Source organism: Bison bison, unplaced genomic scaffold, assembly GCF_000754665.1.
Source record: "Bison bison bison isolate TAMUID 2011002044 unplaced genomic scaffold, Bison_UMD1.0 scf7180017864345, whole genome shotgun sequence".
Classification (NCBI taxonomy): Eukaryota; Metazoa; Chordata; class Mammalia; order Artiodactyla; family Bovidae; genus Bison; species Bison bison.
In genome coordinates, this window is record NW_011494917.1 from 4,166,509 (window position 1) to 4,190,405 (window position 23,897).

The window sequence follows — 23,897 nt, forward strand, 5'->3', positions numbered from 1 at the left end:
GAAAAAAGTTAGGCTTAAAGCTCAACATTCAGAAAATGAAGATCATGGCTTCTGGTCCCATCACTTCATGGGAAATAGATGGGGAAATAGTGGAAACAGTGTCAGACTTTATTTTTTTGGGCTCCCAAATCACTGCAGATGGTTACTGCAACCATGAAATTAAAAGATGCTTACTCCCTAGGACAGTTATGACCAACCTAGATAGCATATTCAAATGCAGAGACATTACTTTGCCAACAAAGGTTCGTCTAGTCAAGGCTATGGTTTTTCCAGTAGTCATGTATGGATGTGAGAGTTGGACTGTGAAGAAAGCTGAGCGCCCAAGAATTGATGCTTTTGAACTGTGGTGTTGGAGAAGACTCTTGAGAGTCCCTTGGACTGCAAGGAGATCCAACCAGTCCATTCTGAAGATCAGCCCTGGGTGTTCACTGGAAGGACTGATGCTAAAGCTGAAACTCCAGTACTTTGGCCACCTCATGCAAAGGGTTGAGTCATTGGAAAAGACTCTGATGCTGGGAGGGATTGGGGGCAGGAGGAGAAGGGGACGACAGAGGATGAGATGGCTGGATGGCATCACCGACTCGATGGACATGGGTTTGGGTGAACTCCGGGAGTTGGTGATGGACAGGGAGGCCTGGTGTGCTGCAGTTCATGGGGTTGCAAAGAGTTGGACACGACTGAGCGACTGAACTGAACTGAACCTTTGCAATGCCATGGACTGTAGTCCACCAGGCTCCTCTGTCCATGGGATTTCTCAGGCAAGAATACTGGAGTGGGTTGCCATTTCCTTCTCCAGGGGATCTTCCCAACCCAGGGATCTAACTCACGTTTCTTGCTTGGCAGGCAGGTTCTTTACCACTCTTCCACCTGGGAAGCCCATACTAAACAGAACAACTATAACTCCACAGTCCAGAGAGGACCTCTCTCTCTCTCTCTTTTTTGGTGGTTCCAGAAGTTCCTCAGTTCTAAGACATTATGAATGCTTCTGTAGCCTGCCAGCGGTGATTCTAAACTTCTAAGTACACCAAACTCATAAAGGACTATCAGGAACGGGACAAGCATTATGTCCTGGTGACAAGCCAACTCTATTAACTTGTTATACAGTGGATATGAAGGGATGGGATACAAATCCACTGGTTCTACCACTGTTAGGTTGGATTCCTGTTAAAAACAAGTCTCCAGCAGTCAAACCAACGTGCCATCAAAAATGGCTGCAATCAAACAGTAAACAAAAATTATTAACTGTATCTGTTGGATACAGAAATAAAATAATGGGAAAACTGTTACTTTTTTCCGTCGACAATTCAAAAGATGTTGCATGCCAAATATAGAAAATAAAGCTGAGATACACGAAAATGCAGAGAGGAAAAAGAATGAACAGGGTGTTAGGTGCCGCTGAGAAACTTAATGTAAGGAACTTTCTGAATTCCTCCACTAAAATGTAAAAGCCTGGCTCGCGGTCACTTACTTGGACTTTCTCTCCTCGTGGCCGTCTCTGGGGTTCCGGTCTTCTCGCAGATCTTCCCGCTTTTCCCTGCGGTCCTCGCGAGCTTTCTCCTTGTCTTCCCACTCCCTCTGGCGCTCGCGCTCGCGCTCCCTCTCCCTCGCTCTCTCCCGCTCGCGCTCGCGTTCGCGCTCCCTCTCCCGCTCACGCTCCCGCTCCCTCTCTTCGCGCTCGCGCTCCCGCTCTTTCTCCCGCTCGCGCTCCCTCTCTCTCTCCCTCTCTCTGTCGTGCTCCCGGTCACGCTCTCGCTCCCGGTCTCTCTCCTTCTCTCTTTCTCTCTCGCGCTCGCGCTCCCGCGCCGCCCGCTCTCTTTCCAGTTCTCTCTCTTTCTCTCTCTCCCGGTCCCTCTCCCGCTCGCGCTCCCTCTCCCGCTCGCGCTCCCGTTCCCGGTCTCTCTCCCTAGCCCTTTCGTCTCTTCTATCATCCGTTCTGTCTACTCTTCGTTCCTCTCTTCGTTCATCACGCTCAAGCTCGTCATTCCTTCCCTGATGTCGAATTGGTGAGCTTGGTCTTTGATCTACAATGAAAATCAAGTTTCATCAGTGATTAATTTGACAGATTAAAGCTATTGTTAAGACAGTATGGCAAATCTTAAACTTTATCTGTGTATAGGGTCACACTGGCAACAAATATAAATCAGGTACTATATTTACTTTTAATCATCCAAATAATCACCACTAGATGTTTAAAAGTATTCTTTTCTTAAAGGTCAACTTTATTTGCCCTCTAACTACCGCGTTTTCTGCTCCCATCAACCCCGCTCCCACCTCCCGCTGATCCGCCTTTCATCTTTCTCTGCATGCTCCCTACCCTGCCTCCAGCCCACTGCTCCAACCCCATTTTCTGCCATCTCTACCCTTCACCTCTGATCTTCTCTGTCCCCCCAGCAGGGCCTGAGAACACTGGTGGCAAAGGATAGGGGCAGCAGGAGGTGTAGAACATAGGAGCTGAAGGAAAAAAAAAATTTCCCTCGTAAGTCACACCTCTAATTTCAGGCCGAAAATATATACACAAAGTGTAGCTACTATGTGAGGAAAATATAGAAGAACAAAACATCTGTCAGTAATTGTTGCTGTGATGTCAATTTATCATAAAATAGAATATAAGGGTACTGATGCTTAGCCATCTTGAAATAAATATAAAAAGTGTTTCATATTAGTGATCTATATTTATAAATACTAATAAACTGAAAACTTTAATCATATAATTACTCAGATGAAGAGCTGTTTTCTTAAAATGCTAAATGATGATAACCTCATCAAATTTATATATATATATATATATTTTAATACACGAATCATATAAACACAGACTGAATGCATGCTGCCCAATATGCCCAATTGAGCAAAAAATTAGTCTGGGATCAAAAAATGTCTAAGAAAATGGCATGAACCTTTCCACAGAGATAGCCATGTTTGAAAAGCAGGTCACTGTGCCTGGATCTAGGCTACTACGATGTCTCTATTTTCACACTACAAAGTAATGTTTACTAGTTAGTCATAAAGGTCCAAAACAATATGGCCAACAGGGTTGGTACATGAAATCTCTAGCATCAACTTATTAATCAGAATAATTTTAGGATATCTGTAGGGAAGGGGCCAATATAGTAATATTGAATTTCCTTTCTTATCACAGGTAAAAGAAATCAGAATTATCCATGCTTATTCTTTATATATCAAGCTATGAAAGTTCACAGAATTTTAAAACTTAAAACTGAAAGAAAACTAAACTCTGTCCATCCCTCCTTTCCTCCTGTTCTTCTTAGAATTTATGGTCCAAAAGTTGATTTATCAAAGTCACAGAGATGGTAAATACATGAGGCTCTCAGGACTAGAAGTCAGTTCCCTTACACCCAGCCCCCCTCTTTTTTTTTTTTTTTGCTGAAATCAATTTAAATTTAAAATGGTTCCATGTACTATACTCTAGTTCCTGGAAAGCTATATACTCATGTCTTTGTCTGAATTCCTGGTTTGGGGGTCATACTAACATCACAAAGCTTACAAAACAACCTGAAACAAATTCAATACTGTAATTTATAGCAATTCATACTTGAAATTTCTGATTATAGCAATGTTAGGAAATAGACTGCTTTACTCAGGCAAGCTTTTTCTGACAAATGAAAACTTATCTTCCCAACCACGCTGACAAAGTTCCATACTTCAAAGAAAATGAAAAGGAACATCACTTAATACATCTCATCTTCTGTATCCTTCCCCAAAAATGTGTTTTTCAAAGGTACACCTCTCTTCATATACTTCCTTACTTTAATGAATGGCATGCCCACTCATGAAACCCATTCTGAGTTGTCCAAGTCCCACTGTATTCAAGTACCATAAATTTCACTCTCAAAATATTTTTTTTCCATTTCCTCTCTCAATTCCTACAATTCATATTATTAACTTAGACTTTGGTCAGTTCTTCTTGGATGCCCATGTTATCAGGGGTCTAATGTTGTCTTTGGTCTTTTTGTAGACTCTCTAATGTTTTTATTTTTATTGATGAAAACTATTTTTTTTCCCCAACTGCTTAAAAAAAAAAAAAAAAAAGGCTGTTTAAAAGCACTTATTATAGGCAGTGAAAAAGGCAATTAAATCCAAATTTTTTAGCCTGACTTATTAGGCTATTTACAACATGGTCTATGGTCTCTCACCCATCCTTTTTCCTAGCTTCTTTCCTTTCCTTCCAATTGTAGCACACCTCTGCTCCAACCTCATGATTCTTTACTCTCCAAAGCATATTTTTTTTCCAGTCCTGTGTGTCTACACATGCTAGACTCTCTACCTGACAGTGTTTCTTTCATGGCTCCTTCTAGCCAACTCCTATTCATCCCTCAGGCCCTAATTCAGATGTCTCTTCTTCAGGATGCTTTTGTGGATTGCCTCAGAATTCTGTGTGCATCTGTCTTCTCACAGAACTTCACACAGTAGCAGTATTTATCATATCTGGTTATCTACCCTAATCAGCCTGTGAAGAACATGAGAAGATTTAAATTCCTGAGCACAAGAACAAGGTCCTGAGCACATCTCTACCTCTGACCTCTACCCATCTCCCTTTGCTCACTGTACTCTAGTCACACTGATCATCTTCCAAATTCTAGGACACATGAAGTTATTTCCCATCTCAGAGAACTGGCACATACTCTTTTCTCTCCATATAATGTTTCTCCCCTCAATACCTACAATGCTAGCTTCTTTCCTTGCATTTATGCCTCTGCATATATGTCATCTCAAAATTTTTCGTAAGCACACTATTTAAGGAAAGTGGGTCCCACTCATCCTTTATTTCTATCTGGATCTCTTGTGTGTTTCCTTCATAGCATCCACCAATCATTTCTTTCTTCAGGAGGCATACTGTCCCTTTTATAAAGTTCTACAAGTGCAAGAACTGTTGTACTCCAAAAACCCAGCAAAGTGTGGTTGTACTCCTTAATCATTTGTAGAATATATAATCAAAAGTATATTTCAATTGTACAAGTGATATTTACTGAGGTAGTTATAGTAAAGTAAAATAGAAACAACAGGACATGTAGTCAGAAAACCTATAGTTTGAATTTTAGCTTTAGAACTTTATTCTCTGACAATGAAAAGAATCATTACCCTTCTCTTGGCCCAAGTCTCCTGAATTATAAACACAGATTTCCTTATTATACCTACGCTCACAAATATTGAAAGATAAAAGGATTTAAAACATACATTTTCTGACTTAATACTGTAAAAAAATATTAAGCCAGAGAGTATATAAAGAGCAACTTTCAAAGTTCTTGGTAACTCAATACATGTGTGGTTGAACTAAATAAGGCTGAAACCAAATGTTATACTGAATTCAGGCATGAGATGAGAAAAATCTGAGAGGGACATCAAACTAGAAAAAAAGAAAAATAAATAAGATATTAAAAAAAGCATTACCAGAACACAGTGTTAGATTAAAGAAAATAAAGACTGGTGAATCAGTGTTTGGGAAGAAATCATTTCAGGCATTAACACAGATCGTATCAACTCCAGCCTCATCTGTAACTAAGGAAATCATACACATCTTTCAACCCAAACGTATTAGGCTTGCTATAACAAACTCAACTCAGCAGCGCGCATCTATGTCTCTGATCTCATCTATGCTCTCAAAAGTACAAGGTTTCTTACTGTCTTTGCTCTCCTCTTATTCCTACCCATATCAAGATGAATGTTGCCTCATATATAATGCAGCCCACTCTGAAGCATCAACACTCAGTCCCCTACTCCAAGTTTTATATGATGTTAACTTCAGCATTATAGCAAACCTTACTTTAGTAACTAGGCAAAGTTAGTAAGACCTTCATAAGGTCACAAATGCTCAAAGGCCTAACACATACTGACAATAAAAGCTTGTTTAAGAAAGTACTTATAACCCTTCTAAACTGCTTTCTAGTATCTTGCTTCAATACTGATTTAAGAGGTCTTCTAGTAGAATAACAGAAAATGTTTTAGCTTAGCTTAACATATACAAGAATATAAAGTTAGCTAAACTAAGTATTACATATTCTCAGGAAGGAACACGAATAAACTATTTCTCCAGGCAGCCCCTAACCCTATCATCACTGCCTTTGTCTTGTCCCTCCCTGGCGGTCCTTACAAGTCTGTGTATCACAGCTAGTGAGTGAGTGAGTGGTCAGGACACTCAGATGAGACGCTATCTCCTGAATCAAATACCTGAAATGGCACCCAAGCACCTATGTTCTTTAAAACACTGTGAGCTGTTTGGTTAAGGTAAGAGGCATACAGCAAGGCACCTCAACTCTTGCAGTATACAAGTACCTACTAATTCAGTACCTGCTCTGTTACCAAGTGAGTACTGGTAGCCAGTTATTTAGATAATCTCTACTAAACTAAGTAAAAAAAGATTATATGAATAAATAGTTTAAAATGTGCCAACGAACAAAAGACTTAAAAGATATTTTATGTTAAAAAGTAAACTGATAATGGTTGGAAAAAACTACAATTCTCCCAATCACTGTTGGTGACTATTTAATAGTATCTCAGTTAACAAACCTCTCTCTCTGTTGTCGCGACGGTCTCTCTCCCCGTGTCTTCTCTCAAATGAAGAATCTCTTGCTTGCTCTCTGTTGTCTCTCTCAGGGTATCTGTCTCTTTCAGGATAGCTGCTTCGCGTCTCCCAGCTGTCATGATAGTTGCTACTACTACTGTGACTATCAATCTGAGAACCTCTTGTGCCTCGACTTCCTAAACAAAGAATATTCACACAAATATTTAACACGTACACTTCATTCAACAAGTTGTAAGTCACAATCCTTCCTCCCCCAAAATATATAAATATGTGTGGGTTGTTGTTGTTGGGTTCTTTTTGGTGAGTTTTTATATTTGAAAGTGTGATAACGTTGAAAATGATATTATATGCTGGATTAGAATACTCAAAATGTCTAATGACTGACTTGAGTAAGCTTAAGTCCTCGTTTTCCCTTCCTATAAAAGAAAGGGACACATAATGAAATCATAAAGCAAACAGACTCATTTCAACTAAGCCAAAAACAATGAAACAAAAAATAAAAACTATTAATGCATATCTAAATTACAGAAATACCATAAAAACATTTAAAATATGAATTATGGATATATTACATTGACTACACTTTATAGTGAAAACATTCTAATATAGAACCAAGGTACTTTGTTGACAGTAGGTGATACCTGAAAATTTTCATTAAAAAAATTGGGAAATGAATGTTCACAGTTGCTTTATTATAGCCCCAACCGTAAAGTACCCAAATGTCTTTCAAATGGTGAAAGGCTAAACAAACTGTGGTACATCCAGATCATAGAATATTATAAGTTACAAACTACTGATACATGCAATTACTTGGAAACTTAAGGAAATTCTGCTAGTGAAAAAGCCAATCTCAATAGGATACACACAGCAGGATTCAGTTTATGTAATACTTGTGAAATAATAATTACAAGATGATAGACATATTAGTGGTGGCCAGGGGTCAAGGACAGGGGAGGGGTCTGAATGTGCCAACAAAGGGATAACAAAGGGAGTCCCATGATGATACAGTTGAGGATCCTGATTGTGATGATGGTAATGCAAGACTACAGAGTCACTATGGAAAATATTGAATAGTATGGAAGTTCATAAAAAAATTTCAGAACTACTATCTGATCCACCAGTTCCACTTCCGGGTACAGAGCCAGAGAAACTGAAATTAGGATCTGAAAGAGGTATCTGTATTCCCATATCTGTATTCCCAGGTTCACTGCAACATTATTCACAACAGCCAAGACAGAAACCACCTATATGCCCAATGACAGATGAATGGGGAAAAAATGTCGTATATACATAGAATACTTTGGCCACCTGATGTGAAGAGCCGACTCACTGGAAAAGACCTTGATGCTGCGAAAGACTGAAGGCAGGAGGAGAAGGGGATGACAGGAAAAGATGGCTGGATGGCACCACTGACTCAATGGACATGAGTTTGAGCAAACTCCAAGAGACAGTGAAACCTGGCGCATTGCAGTTCATGGGGTCGCAAAGAGTCAGATGTGACTCAGCGACTGAACAACAACAGATATATATATATATAATGGATTTCTCTTTGTTGTTTTTAGTCACAAAGTGGTGTCTGACTCTTTTGCAACTTCATGGAATAGAGCCTAGCAGGCTCCTCTGTCCATGGGATTTCCCAGGCAAGAATATGGAGTGGGTTGCCATTTCCTTCTCCGAGTGATCTTCCCGACCCAGGGATGGAAACTGCGTTTTCAGCATTGGCAGGTGGATTCTTTACCCCTGAGTCACCTGGGAAGCCCTATAAAGGATTATTCACCCTTTAAAAAGAACACAGTCCTGCCATTTGCAACAACATGGAAGACATTTTGCTAAGTGAGATAAGTCAGACACAGAAGGACAAATGCTACATGATACCACTTACATGTGGAAACTAAAATAGTCACACTCATTGAATCAGAGAGTAGAATGGTTTTACCAAGGGGCTGGTCAGAGGGGGAACATGGAGGACTAGTCAAGGGGTACAAAATTTCAGTTGTATAAGATGAGTAAGTCACAGAGACCTACTGTACAGCATGGTGTCTACAGTCGATAATACTGTACTGGAAACTCAAAAATCTGGTAAGAGGACAGATCTTATATCAATAACATTCTCATCACACACACACACAAATAACAATAGAGAGGAAACTTTCACATGTTAATGGCACAGATTTCGGTGGTGGTTTCAAGGGTATACACTTATCTCCAAGCTTATTAAGCTGTATATATTAACTGTGTATAGATTTCTGTATGTCAATCATACCTCAGTAAAGTGATTTTTAAAAAATTGCATAGAGCTACACACACATCTTACAGGTAACAGGTTTTGAGCACTGAAAGAATTATAGTATAATTCTAAATGCTTTAATTGTGATGTTTTAATAATCAAAATATCTATAAAGACTATTTTAATAATTAAAGACTAGAGAAAGAAATTTAAAAAAGACTACAAATGAGCTACATATAACATCAAGGAATGAAAAGGTAAATGTCAGATAGATGCTAAGAGAAAATTGGTTAAAAAAAAAGTCACGTCTGAGGATACAACTCAGAAAATGAAAGAGAGAAACAGAGATGGAAAACCTGAAAGTTAAGAATCAAGGAGAACACAATGGGAAGACCGAACAAATGTCTGAAAGTGAAAGTAAAGTCACTCAGTTGTGTCTGACTCTTTGCGACCCCATGTCCATGAGAAGTATTCTCCAGGCAAGAATACTGGAGTGGGTTGCCATTTCCTTTTTCAGAGGATCTTCCTGACATAGGGATCAAACCCAGGTCTCCCACACTGCAGGCAGACTCTTTACTCTCTGAGCCATGAGGGGCTCAAACATATATCTAACTATATGCTAAGACAGAAAGATTGAAAGGATAGAATAAGCTATATCATACAAATACTAACCAAAAGAAATCTGTGAGTGGGATAATCTTTTTTAGACAAAAAGATAACATTTAGGATGAACAGGATCATTCTGTAACAATAAAAGGAATAATTTGCCTTACATGTGCCTATGAGCAAAGCCTCAAAATATTCAAAGCAAAAATTGATCAAATCATACAAAAATCAACAAATTCAAAGTAATAATGGAAGATTCGGCTCACATCTCTGTAATGATAGAAAAAGCAGACTAGAAAGAAAATGAAATGCAGTTTTGAAAGCATGATTAACACACCTAACTTCAGAGACACACTTTACATACTTTGCAACCATTAAAAGCACATGCAGAATACATGAAAACTGACTGACAAGCCACAAAATAAGTCCTAACAACAAAAAAATGCCAAAAAACTGAGTTCAAACAGTCTCCTCCAATAACAATTAAAATTGAGGGTAGGGGATTTATTTTAAAAAGCATGACTGGAAATTTAAAATCCTATTTCTACACAACTCATGAGTCAAAGAAAAAAACCATACCAAACTTCAGAAAGTGTTTAGAACATATAAATATAATCAGACTGTCAAAGAACAGATAAATGCTCATTTATACACAAACTGTTCTCTTTTAGAAAAGAGAAAAAACAGAAGCAACACTTTCCAACACATTTTGATCTCCAAACCAAACAAAGACAATATTAAAAACTAAAACCTATGCAATGGTATGCTGGCTCCAAAGAGCCACCAGTGTGCTTCTCTTCTCATCTTCACACTGAGTGGCCTTGTTAGCAGCTCAAAATCTGCTATGGTAGGAGTAATTTATACTATGGAAACTGGCATTAGCTACAAGCCAGGGCTTTCTTTCTGAAGAGTAAGTTGCTAAATATTTACACTCATACAGTGATTATATACCAACCTCAATTATAGAAAAAGATTTTTTTATTTCAAAATTAAATTTTAACAAACCTATTTTCGAACTTTTAAAAGAAATGAAATATAAATTTATTTTAGAAATGCAAGAATAGTTCTGACAGTGAAAGTGTTAGTCGCTCAATTGTATCCGACTCTTCGCAATCCCATGGACTGCAGTCCACCAGGCTCCTCTGTCCATGGGATTCTCCAGGCAAGAATACTGGAGCGGGTTGCCACTTCCTACTCCAGGGGATCTTCCCGACCCGGGGATTAAACCCTCATCTCCTGCATTTGCGGGCTGATTCTTTACCACTGAGCCACCAAAGAAGCCCTGCTGCTGTAGCTTCAAGCTATTAGCTCTTCTTTGAACCTCAGTTAAAGGTGGTCTCCTGCATTGCAGGTGGTTTCTCTACCATCTGAGCCACCAGGAAAACCTATTTAGAAGAATAGTTGTAAATTAAAAAAAAAAATTAACATAAGTAACAAGGTAAAAGAGAATGACTATATGATCTTCTCAAGATACAAAAAAACAGGCATGACAGAAGCTGCCGGCTAAGTTAGGAAAATAGGAGATTCCCTTTGCTGGTAGCTTAGCTGTAAGAAACCTCCTGACAACGCAGGAGCCGCAGGAGACACGGGTTCCATCCCTGGGTCGGGAAGATCCCCTGGAGGAGGGCATGGCAATCCACTCCAGGATTCTTGCCTGGAGAATTCCATGGACAGAGGAATCTGGCTGGCTATAACCCCTGAGACTGCAAGGAGTCGGACACAACTGAAGCGACTTGGCACACATGCACGCACCCTAAACACAATAAAAAGCATCTGCAAGTGGAAAAGAACTCCCCTGCCAAGGGAGAAGACTAGGGTTTGATTCCTGGGTTGGGAAGATTCCCTGGATAAGGAAATGGCAACCCACTTCAGCATACTTATCTGGGAAAAGGAAACCCCACTAACAGAGGAGCCTGGTGGGCTACAGTCCACGGGATTGCAAAGAGTTGGACACAACTTAGCAACTAAACAAACAACAAAAATCTACAAACACCATGCTTAATGGTGAAATGTCAGCAATAATTCCTTAAAATATGAAACAAAGCAAAGAAGCCCATTATACCACTTGTAGTCAACAGTGCGTTGAAACAGCTGCTCAGCAGGTTACTGACAACAAATAAATATTACTCAGAAAGAAGAGCCAAATATGTCTATTCCCAGATGTAAATGTTTAAGAGAATCTAATTATATCTACCAAGAAAATACAGCAACATCATAATGTAAGATGAATATAAAAAATTTAATTAACATTCCATACACCAGCAATAAGCATCAGAAAATGTTTTAAAATATATCATTTGGTGTGCCTGTATGCATTTACTTAAGCACTATTAAAAACCAAAAAAAAAACCAGTCACTTCAGTGAAGTTCAACTCTTTGCAATCCTAAGGACCATAGCCCGCCAGGCTCCTCTGTCCATGAGACTCTACAGACAGAATACTGGAGTGGTTTGCCATGCCCCTCTCCAGGGGATTTTCTCAACCCAGGGATCGAACCCGTGTCTCTCAAGTTTCCTAAACTGGAGGTGAGTTCTTTACCACTAACGCTTCCTGGGAAGCTCGAACATAAAGGATTCAATAACTTACGGCATACCCTACAATATACACTATGCACCAAAAGGAGGATGTGGCTGTTTACCAAGCTGACTTATATGTAACTATCTCTAAGATATTTTAAAGGGAAAACAGCAGTGTACAGAATATATAGTTGTTTTTTTTTTTAATAAAAAATTCTTAAAAATTATATTTGTAAAACCAGAAGAGAAAGTGAATAAACATACATATTTGCTTGTATAGCATGTTCTTCAGCTGGTTACATACAAAATTGGCTAGGACCAGGTCAGGAACAGAGGGGAGGCTTTCACTATGTATCTTTTCATAGCTCTGAAATTCTGCACCATGTGAACACATTATTAAAAAGAGAATCTTCTGGAAAGGAAAATGGCAACCCAAAAATCCCATGGATGGAGGAGCCTGGTAGGTTACAGTCCATGGGGTCGCAAAGAGTCGGACATGACTGAGTGACTTCACTTTCACTTTTGACCAAAATAACTACATCCCTATGGAAGAGAGAGACAAGAGGCATCAAAGTGTTTGAGTTTCTCCTGCCCTGTACCTTCCTTTTCTAAAGCCAAAGCTATATCCAACAGAAAGAACGTATGGAATTTGAGAATTAATGGAATCTTGGTTTATTTCTCCTTCTGTTTACTCTATAATGCCCTGAGTAATGCCTTATTTGGGGCTTCCCTTGAGGCTCAGATAGAAAAGAATCTACCTGCAATGTGGGAGATGAGGGTTCAATCCCTGGGTTGGGAAGACCCCTGGAGAAGGGATGGCAACCCGATCCAGTATTCTTGCCTGGAGAATTTCAGGGACAGAAGAGCCTGGTGGGCTACAGTCCATGGGGTCACACACAGTCGGACACAACTAAGAGACTAACACACACACACACACACACACACAAAGTAGTTTAAAAGTCAAGTGGGAGACTTGATTCGTTATTGGTATACTGGCTGGGGCTAAAATTAAGGTGATCTTGTTACAGTTAACATATAGGTTGAAGCCACAAGACTCATGACCTGGGTCACAGAAAATTATCATAATGCCTTATATATCATTTGTAAACTCTAAGGCAAAATGTTGTTAAGGACTTCAAACTTGTCACTGATTTGGCATCAATCAGGTATTAACTTTTTGTAAATTTCTAAATAAAAGCAAATCTACCCTGTGGGGCCTCCAGAACAGAAACCCAGAAGCATCTGCTTGGTATCCATCCACGTGCTGATACACATGTGATTTTAAATAGAGTTCTTTAAAAAAAGAAAATGTTGAGGCTGCTGCTAATGAAAATATATACCATGGTGCTAAAATTCCACCTATAATCTATTCTTTTGTTTTTATTTCACTAGAGTTTGGGTTAGGATAATTTTGACATAAATGAAAGTCTATTGTTTAAACAGTGAGAATTTATAATACTCTGCTGTTTCTAGCTAATACGGTACATATATATCAGTGCATAACAAAATTTTAAATTTTATAAAGCCAAATAAAATGTTTTAAAAAAAAGAGAATTTTTTTTAAAAATACCATTTACAATGGCAACAAAAATAGAAGTTACCCAGGAATAAAACATGCACAGGACCTTAATAGAAAAAGTTACTAATCAATAAATTTAATGTATTTGAAGTAAAAACCCAACAGTTTTTTCATGAAGCTTTAAAAAAATTCATTTTTAAAAGACAGCCTTCAGAATGGCAGAAAATAATAGCAAACGAAGCAACTGACAAAGAATTAATCGCAAAAATATACAAGCAACTCCTGCAACTCAATTCCAGAAAAATAAACGACCCAATCAAAAAATGGGCCAAAGAACTAAATAGACATTTCTCCAAAGAAGACATACAGATGGCTAACAAAACACATGAAAAGATGCTCAACATCACTCATTATTAGAGAAATGCAAATCAAAACCACTATGAGGTACCATTTCATGCCAGTCAGAATGGCTGCGATCCAAAAGTCTACAAACAATAAATGCTGGAGAGGGTGTGGAGAAAAGTGAACCCTCTTACACTGTTGGTGGGAATGCAAACTAGTATAGCCTCTATGGAGAACAGTGTAGAGAGTCCTTAAAAAACTGGAAATAGAACTGCCATTCGACCCAGCAATCCCACTGCTGGGCATACCCACCAAGCAAACCAGAACTGAAAGAGACATGTGTACCCCACTGTTCATCGCAGCACTGTTTATAATAGCCAGGACATGGAAGCAACCTAGATGTCCATCAGCAGACGAATGGATAAGAAAGCTGTGGTACATATACACGATGGAGTATTACTCAGCCATTAAAAAGAATACATTTGAATCAGTTCTAATGAGGTGGATGAAACTGGAGCCTATTATACAGACTGAAGTAAGCCAAAAAGGAAAACACCAATACAGTATACTAATGCATATATATGGAATTTAGAAAGATGTTAACGATAACCCTGTATATGAGACAGCAAAAGAGACACAGATGCATAGAACAGTCTTTTGGACTCTGTGGGAGAGGGCGAGGGTGGGATGATTTGGGAGAATGGCATTGAAACATGTATATTATCATATGTGAAACGGATCACCAGTCCAGGTTCGATGCATGAAACAGGGGGACGGGATGGGGAGGGAGGTGGGAGGTGGGAGGGGGGGTTCAGGATGGGGAACACATGTACACCCGTGGCAGATTCACGTCAGTGTATGGCAAAACCACTACAATACTGTAAAGTAATTAGACTCCAATTAAAATAAATTAATTTATATAAAAAAATATATATGAAAAAGCAAAAGGTTAAGAAAAGCCAAGACAACTATGAAGGAGAAGGTGGCGGGCCTTCATCTTACTGTGAAACTATAATAAACCAACAGGCCTATAGAAAGAGTAAGAATGGTCAGAACTCTGCAGCAGTGTTTTGGGGAGGGGAGCAAAGTGGGTGGAGGAAGAGAGATGTCAAAGTTGACCCAGTCCAGGAAGTGTGGAGATAGTCAAATTCACTTAGGTAGGTGGTTATTGATGATAATGGTGATGCCAAATTCTTTTTAGAGGAAGGTAAGAAAAAATGGCTCAAGATTCTGACATGGGATGTTTTGAGGTGGCTTTGAAGCAAGCACAAGTACTGAAGAACACATGAGTCAGTCATTTCTGACACCACCAACTTTGAAAGTCTATCGTTTTAAGTTCCATTTTAATGATCATTTTATCATATATTTACCTATTTATTAGAAATTACTTCTTTTTGATTTTTTTTTCCTGATAGCAATTTTCTTAGTGTTCCACATTAACCAAGATGGTAGCCATGACTGGATATAATTCAACTGGGGGGATGGGGGGAGGGGTCCCTAAGTCAGGCCCCGTTTATCTTCTGCAATTTTAGCTAATAATTCCTACTCAGAATTTATAGAGAAGATGATAAATGCAATTAATTGAAAATTACTTTGACAAAGTGATAATGAATGTCAGAAATAAATCTTAGGAGATTTCATAATTTCTGTATGAACATACAAGATACAGTTCACTGACAAGTCAAACACCTTACCCTTTTCAGGCATCTCTGGAGCTCTTCCTCTACTTCTGCCCATCCGGTCATTCCTAATCTCACTTCGAGACTCATTTCTGGAGTCATTCCTTATTTCAGCGCGAGAACTTTCTTCCCTCAGATGGTTTCTGCCATAACTTCGGGATTCTTCCTGATAGGCGTCCTCCTTTCGATGAGCATCTCGACTTTCACGGTCCCTGTAGTCGTGGGCATCACGAGTAGACCGAGAATCCCTGGGGTCTCGGCTCTCTTTGTTATCTCTGCTATAATCTCTCATCTCTCTGGAGTCCCGAACATCTCTAGAGTCTCTTAGTTCCCTTCGGTCTCTAGTATCTCTGGCATCTCTCCGATCCCGCCCATCTCGAGGTTCTCGGTCATCCCTGTGGTCTCGAGAAGAGCTCTGATCCTGTTCATACTCTCGTTCTTCTCTTGTGTCCTTTTCTCTGTCCCTTTTACCTCTAGTCTCTGTAAACATAATTTAGGAAATACACTGTAATTCCTTTCACAAAACTGTAGGAAACTAGACAATGTATTCAATACACAGCTTTAAAATTTTTATTACAATGGTAATTCATGTTCTTTACAAAAACTAAAAGGAGAAAACATGGGCAAATAAGAAAATTAAACCTATCTGTAAGCTAAAATTCCAAAGGTAATTTTATTAACACCTGGATTATTTGTCTTGATTGAACAAGATATTCTGGTATTAACATACCCATACGTAAGATCTGAAACAAGTAAGCTGATCTCCTATCAATCCTATCAATGATGGATTACTTTTAGAAATCACTTTGAGATTCAAAGGTACAAGTGACTTTAACTCATCTCTACTAAGTATTAGGCCAGACTAGTTCACACATGACCTCCAATGTACTTAAGCACTTGAGAGTAACCTATACTTAATAAGCTGGTGGCAAAGAGATACTGCTATTCACCCTTTCTCTCTCTCTCTCTCCGTTTTTTTTTTTAAGCTATTTAATGGACTCACACTCCCATCTCTAAAGCTTTTTCTACTTAAAGCACTTTCTAACATTTCATGGGAAAACTTTAAAAAACAACTTCACTTTTAAAAAAGCTGGAATGAACCTCAATAGTTATTTAATTCAAACTCATCACTGTATACATGAAGGAACAGAGGTCAAGAGCTTAAGTGGTTTAGTCAGCCCCATACATGGTGGGAATTTGCAAAGATTAGAAACTATTCTTTAGAGACATCTAGAGAAACATAAATTGATGACAGCATAAATTGAAAAGAACTGAAAGAATTAACGAGAGACCCTCAAAGAACAACCCCTGTACTTTTTTTTTAATCAGATTCCTTTGTAAATTACTCTTATACTCTGGAACAACCACAAGATCTGACGCTATTTTAGCCATTTTATAGTAGCCTAGGACCTATGGGTAGGTCCGTAGACTTTCCCTGTCTAGTATCCACAAGATCCTCATCAATAACTTATCTCCTCTGCCTACATCCATAAACGCCACCTAAGGATAGAAGCCCTAGGCAAGAATCTGACAATGTCTCAATTTTTTTTGACTACATCTATGACTTCAAGTCCTCCTCCAATACCAAGTTTGCCTAGAAATTTGATCACTTCGCACTAGGTTCTCTTTTATGATGCCCCCAGCTGTCTTTACCAAAGACACTCAGTTCCTGTATTTGCTCCTTACCTTCCTTCCCATCCTTTCACTAAAATTATTCTTATTTCAAAAAATGACTTTCGGAAGATTAAAGAAACATCTTCCTTACAAACAATCAAAAAGTGTATGATTTATTATTAAAAGGATTCATATACCATAAAACTCCCTTACCACAAAACAAAGCATTCTTGTAAGAATCAACTGCATACTAAATTTCCCTTTCATTAAGGAAACTGTGTTTAATAAATAGTATTTTGAAATAATTAAGAGTTTTCATTCAATAAGTAGTCACTAAAAATATACCATATTCCCAGTCAACCTTAGTTGTTGATAGGTCTAAGAGCATTTTCCCCACTTACCAATGTTTTATATATACTGCTGTGCTGATCTGGTTCCAAAATCATGTATACAAGCAATAATTCTCTAAAATACATGCCCTGTCTAGTCCCTATCTATGCATCCATCATTTCTAGAAAAAAAATAATTATTTCTTACACTGTTGACTGGAGAATAAGTTCAACATGTTTCATAGGAGATGCTATGTGATACAGAGACTTTAAAAGCGCACATTAAATAGAAATGCTGTTGCAAGTAAGCACATATTTCCTGAGTATTCTTTATGTTAAAAAAAACTAACTTAGAAGATTTTAGGAAAAAGGCTTGCTAAGTTAAATAAACAACAAGAAGCTTAGACAAGAATTACAGAAAGAGATGAGAGTGATTCAATTGTACTGCTTCAACTGTACTACTTCAATCTCAGCTTGAAGACGGAATAGCAAATTCAAAGTTAATGTAATGCTCAGGAATCTAAAAACTGTCTTGCTTACTTCTTTGCTGAGTTAGACCTGGAAAATTGATCACTTGGTTCCCATGGACCTGCTGAACATTCCCCCAGCCCACACCTCTTTGTTAAGACATCTCTGATATGTTCCAACTCTGCTCCCTGGTTTGTTGCTTTTCTTTTAACCTCTTCTGTTGTTTTTAAAGAATTAACTAAGCAATTAGACGGACACTCTTAAGAACCATATAGTCCCAAATTTCTAGAACTTGAGACTACTCAAGTAAAACAATGTACCGAAAGAAAGCAACAACTTAATATAAAATAAATGCCCAATTACATATATCTATAGCTTACATTTCCATGTCCTTAAGCACCTCCTATTGCCCTAAAGAGCTCTGATCCACGTGTTACAGAAAATGTAGTATATAACACAGTTCTCTTCTATCCCTTATTCTAACAATAAATCTGAATGTCCGATTTTTTAATAAAGAAAATATCCACTCACATAGAAGAACTCTAAAAAACCCACAACACTGCCGAGTATTTACCTTCCCTCCTTTCATGACGCCGATCGTGAGACTGTGAAGCTCGCTCATGATCGTGCCTCCCCTTCTCTCTCACTGGAGAGCGATGTCTTGGAGGGCTTTGCTTTCTCTGAGGAGAAGCCAGAGAATGTGAAGGATAGGGAGAAGCAGAGCGGCGTAAAGGTGGAGTTATTGTCCTCTGATAAGATGGTGAAGGAGTTCTTTTTCGGCGAGGAGAAGGAGAATGTCTTTGAATCGACGATCCTGACTGTGAGGAAGATGAGTGATGTCTAGAAGATATTGGAGAATGATGTTGTCCTGCTGGGGAAGTGGATCTGTAAAGAGAAACAATAAAAAACTGGGTTCAAGAGCCTTCACTTTCCACCAAAGGAAAGTCTTTTAAAACAACAACAAAACCCTGAATATAAAAGTTAAAGCTAAAAGTGTGAATAATAATTTTAATTCAAAATGATGTAAATCATTAACAGGTTGATTTTTAAGTCAGTTTGAGGCAACAGTTCTAGATGAGACACATATTGACCTCCTGAGCTTTGGCTCCAAGGCACACTTCCTTTTTCCAGGTAACATTCTCCCTGATCACAAACGGTTCTTATTATCACATAAAGTACGGAATTCACTCTTAACCAGAGATGATCTCTGACAGTGTGAATGGGTACTTAGAGGACAGAATCCACAAAGAACTAAAGAGAAAACATGACAGTGAGATCTAGATAGATATTACTGGCTGTGAGAATGCCTATAATTCAGGGTTGTGGGAGAAACGAAAAGCTATCACCAGCTATACCAAACATAAAGTTTGACTGCCTGGGCTGACATGTAGGATGGGGAAAGAACACTAGGGTTAAGGACAGGACATACTGCCTATACTGTCTTTATCTTAAATAACCTACCTTTCACTCTTGGGCAGTACAAATTGAGATTTAGTTCATAAGCTTTGGTTTAACTAAGGCTCCCTCTACTCCCTTCAAATCATGTTGCTTGACTGCTGCCAGAGAAATAACTTAAAAACACATGAAGCACATCTGAATCACTCCTATGATTTGTTAGGTCCTGGGCTCTGTCTACAATGAATATGCAAAAGTTAAGTGTGACGGAGAGCTAGAACACATGCATTTGCACATTAACTGAAAAGAAACATGACTAACATTTAAAAAAACAGCATTCCAGACATCACATACTGAGATACCACATACTGAGATAAATATCATATTTCTCAAAGCAATCATTTCAAGGCTACATGGTTGCTCAAAAAAATTATGAGTTCCTGTTAACATATTATGGAATTACCTTCAGTGTCTATGATGAGTATTTTTTAACTTCTGCAATGCTGACAAAGTTATTAAACCAAGATTTCTCAATCTTGGAACTACTGGCATTTTGTATGCAGTGCTTCTTTGTGCTGGGGGCTATCCTGTACATTGGAGGATGTTGAGATCATCCCTGGCCCCTACCCATAGAAGCCAGTACCATCTGACTCCCACCCCCATTCATACCAGTAAAAATTACTTCATATAGCTCCAAATGTCTCCAGGCAGGTAAAATCAAACCTTCTGGAGAATCCTTGCCCTAAACTATGTTGTTTATAAATGATGCCTTAGTAGAACTTTTATCAATAAAAGGTTTAAATCTATGAAATACATGTTGCTGAGCCAGGAAAGTGGTCTAATACATTGGAAAGGATTTTGTAAAATAATGAGTTGAGCGAACAGAAACACTTTTTGGATAAAAGTTGACAGTAAAACAACAACAATCAATAAATATCAGCTAACTAGAACACCACACTTATCTAAACATTCTAGCTATTTATGATTACAAAACTTTCATACTTTTAATAAAAACTGTTATTCTTTCCTTACATACAAAAAATAAGACATAAACCACCAGAGTTAAACTGACTCTAAACTGGAATAGATTTACTAACAGGTATGAGCAGAAATGCTCCATGAGTCTTAGCCAAATCTGGAAAACCATTTATGACCAAAGGCTACTCATATACTGAACAGAAAAATTATTGCAGGACTGAGAAATTCTCATTCTAATTTGACTATTGTTTGGTGCTTTCCAAATTCAATTTCCTTAGGTTCTGATCAATTTGGAAACACCTAAATTGAAAAAATAAACAATGTAGCTCTCCACTGAACTGACATTTTGCTTAACTTTGAGTTTATTTCTGAGATAAACTCAAATTGTTTCAGGAATGTCTGCAACTCCTTTTGGTGATTTGTTCACAAACTTAAACAGTTCACAATACTGTCTTTTAAAAAACACATTACAGTCTAATCACATCTCTGTTCAAATTTGGTGTCTACTGTTGCTGTTGTTCAGGTATTAGGACATGTCTCTTTGTGACCCAATGAACTACAGCATGCTAGGCTCCTCTGTCCTCCATTCTCTTCCTGAATTTGTTCAAGCTCGTGTTCACTGAGCTGGTAATGCTGTCTACCCATCTCATCCTCTGTTGCTTCTTTCTCTTTTGCCTTCTATCTTTCCCACCGTCGAGGACTTTTCCAATGAGTCAGCTCTTCACATCAGGTGGCCAAAGTATTAGAGCTTCAGCTTCAACATTAGTCCTTCCAATGAATATTCAGGGTGAATTTCCTTTAGGTTTGATCTCCTTGCAGTCCAAGGGACTCTAAACAGTTTGCTCCAACACCACAATTCAAAAGCAACAATTCTTACACACTAGGCATTGTTTATGGTCCAACTTTCACTTCCAAATGGGACTACCTGAAAAACCACAGCTTTGACAACACAGACCTCTGTTGGCAAAGTGATGTCTCTGTTTTTTAATACACTGTCTAGGCTGGTCATAGCATTCCTTCAAAGGAGCAAGCATCTTTTAATTTCATGGTTGTAGTCACCATTAACAGTGATTTCAGAACTCAAGAAAATCTGTCACTGCTTACACTTTTTCCCCTTCTAACTGTCATGAAGTGATGGGAATGGATGCCACGATCTTAGTTTTTGGAATGTTGAGTTTCATGCCAGCTTTTTCACTTTCCTCTTTCACACTCATCATGAGACTCTTTAGTTCCTCTTCACTTTCTGCCATTAGAGTGGTATCATCTGTAAATCTGAGCTTATTGATATTTCTCCCCTTGATACTGATTCCAGCTTGTGATTCATCTAGCCCAGGATTTCACATGATGTACTCTGCATATAAATTAAATAAGCAGGGTGACAATATACATCTTTGTCATATTCCTTTCCCAATTTTGAACCAGTCAGTTGTTCCATGTCCAGTTCTCACTGCTGCTTCTTTACCCAGATACAGGTTTCTCAGGAGACAGGTAAGGTGGTCTGATATTCCCATCTTTTTACGAATTTTCCAATTTGTTGTGATCCACACAAAAATGGAAGAAAAACTTCAGTTCAAGATTAGATAATCAAGCTATCATATTAAGGACTGAACACCAATGTGTTGTCAAGTTATGTTCAGCATTTTAACCATATTTTTCTACTTATCCTTTTGGGCAGGGAGAGGGGAGTTTGTTGATTAAATCATCTGTTATCAAATGAATGTTTGCGTCCCCTCCCCCTCCTACTCCAAATTTATATGTTTGAGGCCTTAACCTCCAATGTGATGCTATTTGGAGGCAGGGCCTTTGGGAATAATTAGGTTTAAATGAAGTCCTGAGGATGAGGCTCCCATAAGGGGATAGTGTCCACATAAGAGGACAAAGAGAGAGACTACAGAGTTCTCTCTCCCCTGTAAATGAGGACACAGTGAGAAGACAGCCACCTACAAACCAGGAAGAAGGCCTTCACCAGGAACCAAATCTGCTAGCACCTTGACCTTGGACTACCCAGAAACCAGGTCTGTGAGAAATAAATGCCTGTTGTTTAAGTTACCCAGTCTATATTATGTAAAAATCACAGCATTTTTACATTTTTTTCTGTTACTATTTTTTTTTTAAGTCTGAAGACTGAAAAATAGTGAAAAGACAGAGAGGATCTATTACCAAAACAAGATGAGTCAAATTATGGATATAAGCCTAATTGGTCCCACACCTATGTTCATTCTGCATATATAAAAGACGTGACTCTAGGTTATAAAACAGTTTTGAAATCTGACCTAAACTATTAGCAATTAGGCTTCTAGAATATTGCAGGGATGTAGTAAAATACATTTCACATTAACTAGTACACTCTAGTTCCTGAAGAATTATGGATGGAGGTTCAGGCCATTGTATAGGAGGCAGTGATCAAGACCACCCCCAAGAAAAAGAAATGCAAAAAGGCAGTCTGAAGAGGCCTTACAAATAGCTGAGAAAAGAAGAGAAGCTAAAGGCAAAGGAGGAAAGGAAAGCCATACCCATTTGAATGCAGAGTTCCAAAGAAACCAAGGAGAGATAAGAAAGCCTCCCTCAGTGATCAACGCAAAGAAATAGAGGAAAACAATAAAATGGGAAAGACTAGAGATCTCTTCAAGAAAAGCAGAGATACCAAGGGAACATTTCATGCAAAGATGGGCTCGATAAAGGACAGAAATGGTATGGACCTAACAGAAGCAGAAGATAGAAAGAAGAGGTGGCAAGAATACTCAGAAGAACTATACAAAAAAGATCTTCAAGACCCAGATAACCATGATGGTGTGATCACTCATCTAGAGCCACACATCCTGCAATGTGAAGGCTATGAACAAAGCTAGTGGAAGTGATGGAATTCCAGTTGCGCTATTTCAAATCCTAAAAGGTGATGATGTGAAAATGCTGCACTCAGTATGTCACCAAATTTGGAAAACTCAGCAGTGGCCACAGGACTAGAAAAGGTCAGTTTTCATTCCAATCCCAAAGAAAGGTAATGCCAAAGAATGCTCAAACTACCACACAACTGCACTCATCTCATACGCTGGTAAAGTAATGCTAAAAATTCTCCAAGCCAGGCTTCAGCAATATGTGAACCGTGAACTTCCATATGTTCAAGCTGGTTTTAGAAAAGGCAGAGGAACCAGAGATCAAATTGCCAACATCATCGAAAAAGCAAGCAAGTTCTAGAAAAACATCTATTTCTGTTTTATTGACTATGCCAAAGCCTTTGACTGTGTGGACGACAACAAACTCTAGAAAATTCTCACAGAGATGGGAATACCAGACCACCTGACCTGCCTCTGGAGAAATCTGTATGCAGGTCAGGAAGCAACAGTTAGAACTGGGCATGGAACAACAGACTGGTTCCAAATCGGAAAAGGAGTATGTCAAGGCTGTATACTGTCACTCTGTTTATTTAACTCATATGCAGAGTACATTATGAAAAATGCTGGGCTGGAGGAAGCACAAGCTGAAATCAAGATTGCTGGGAGAAATATCAATAATCTCAGATATGCAGATGACACCACCCTTATGGCAGAAAGTGAAGAAGAACTAAAGAGCCTCTTGATGAAAGTGAAAGAGGAGAGTAAAAACGTTGGCTTAAAACTCAACATTCAGAAAACTAAGATCATGTCATCTGGTCCCATCACTTCATGGGAAATAGATGGGGAAACA

General features: G+C 38.6%; 1 protein-coding gene across 1 annotated transcript in view; it reads right to left on the reverse strand.

Moving 5' to 3' along the window:
• ZC3H13 (zinc finger CCCH-type containing 13) overlaps nucleotides 1-23,897 on the reverse strand; it is a 105,159-nt gene that overhangs the window by 19,901 nt on the left and 61,361 nt on the right. Inside the window, exons 9-12 of the mRNA XM_010854631.1 lie at nucleotides 18,415-18,725; nucleotides 15,445-15,909; nucleotides 6,526-6,717; nucleotides 1,469-2,021 (exon numbers count right to left, since the gene is read on the reverse strand). Of these exons, the coding sequence (XP_010852933.1) occupies nucleotides 1,469-2,021; nucleotides 6,526-6,717; nucleotides 15,445-15,909; nucleotides 18,415-18,725 (1,521 nt within the window). The remainder of the gene's footprint in view (nucleotides 1-1,468; nucleotides 2,022-6,525; nucleotides 6,718-15,444; nucleotides 15,910-18,414; nucleotides 18,726-23,897) is intronic.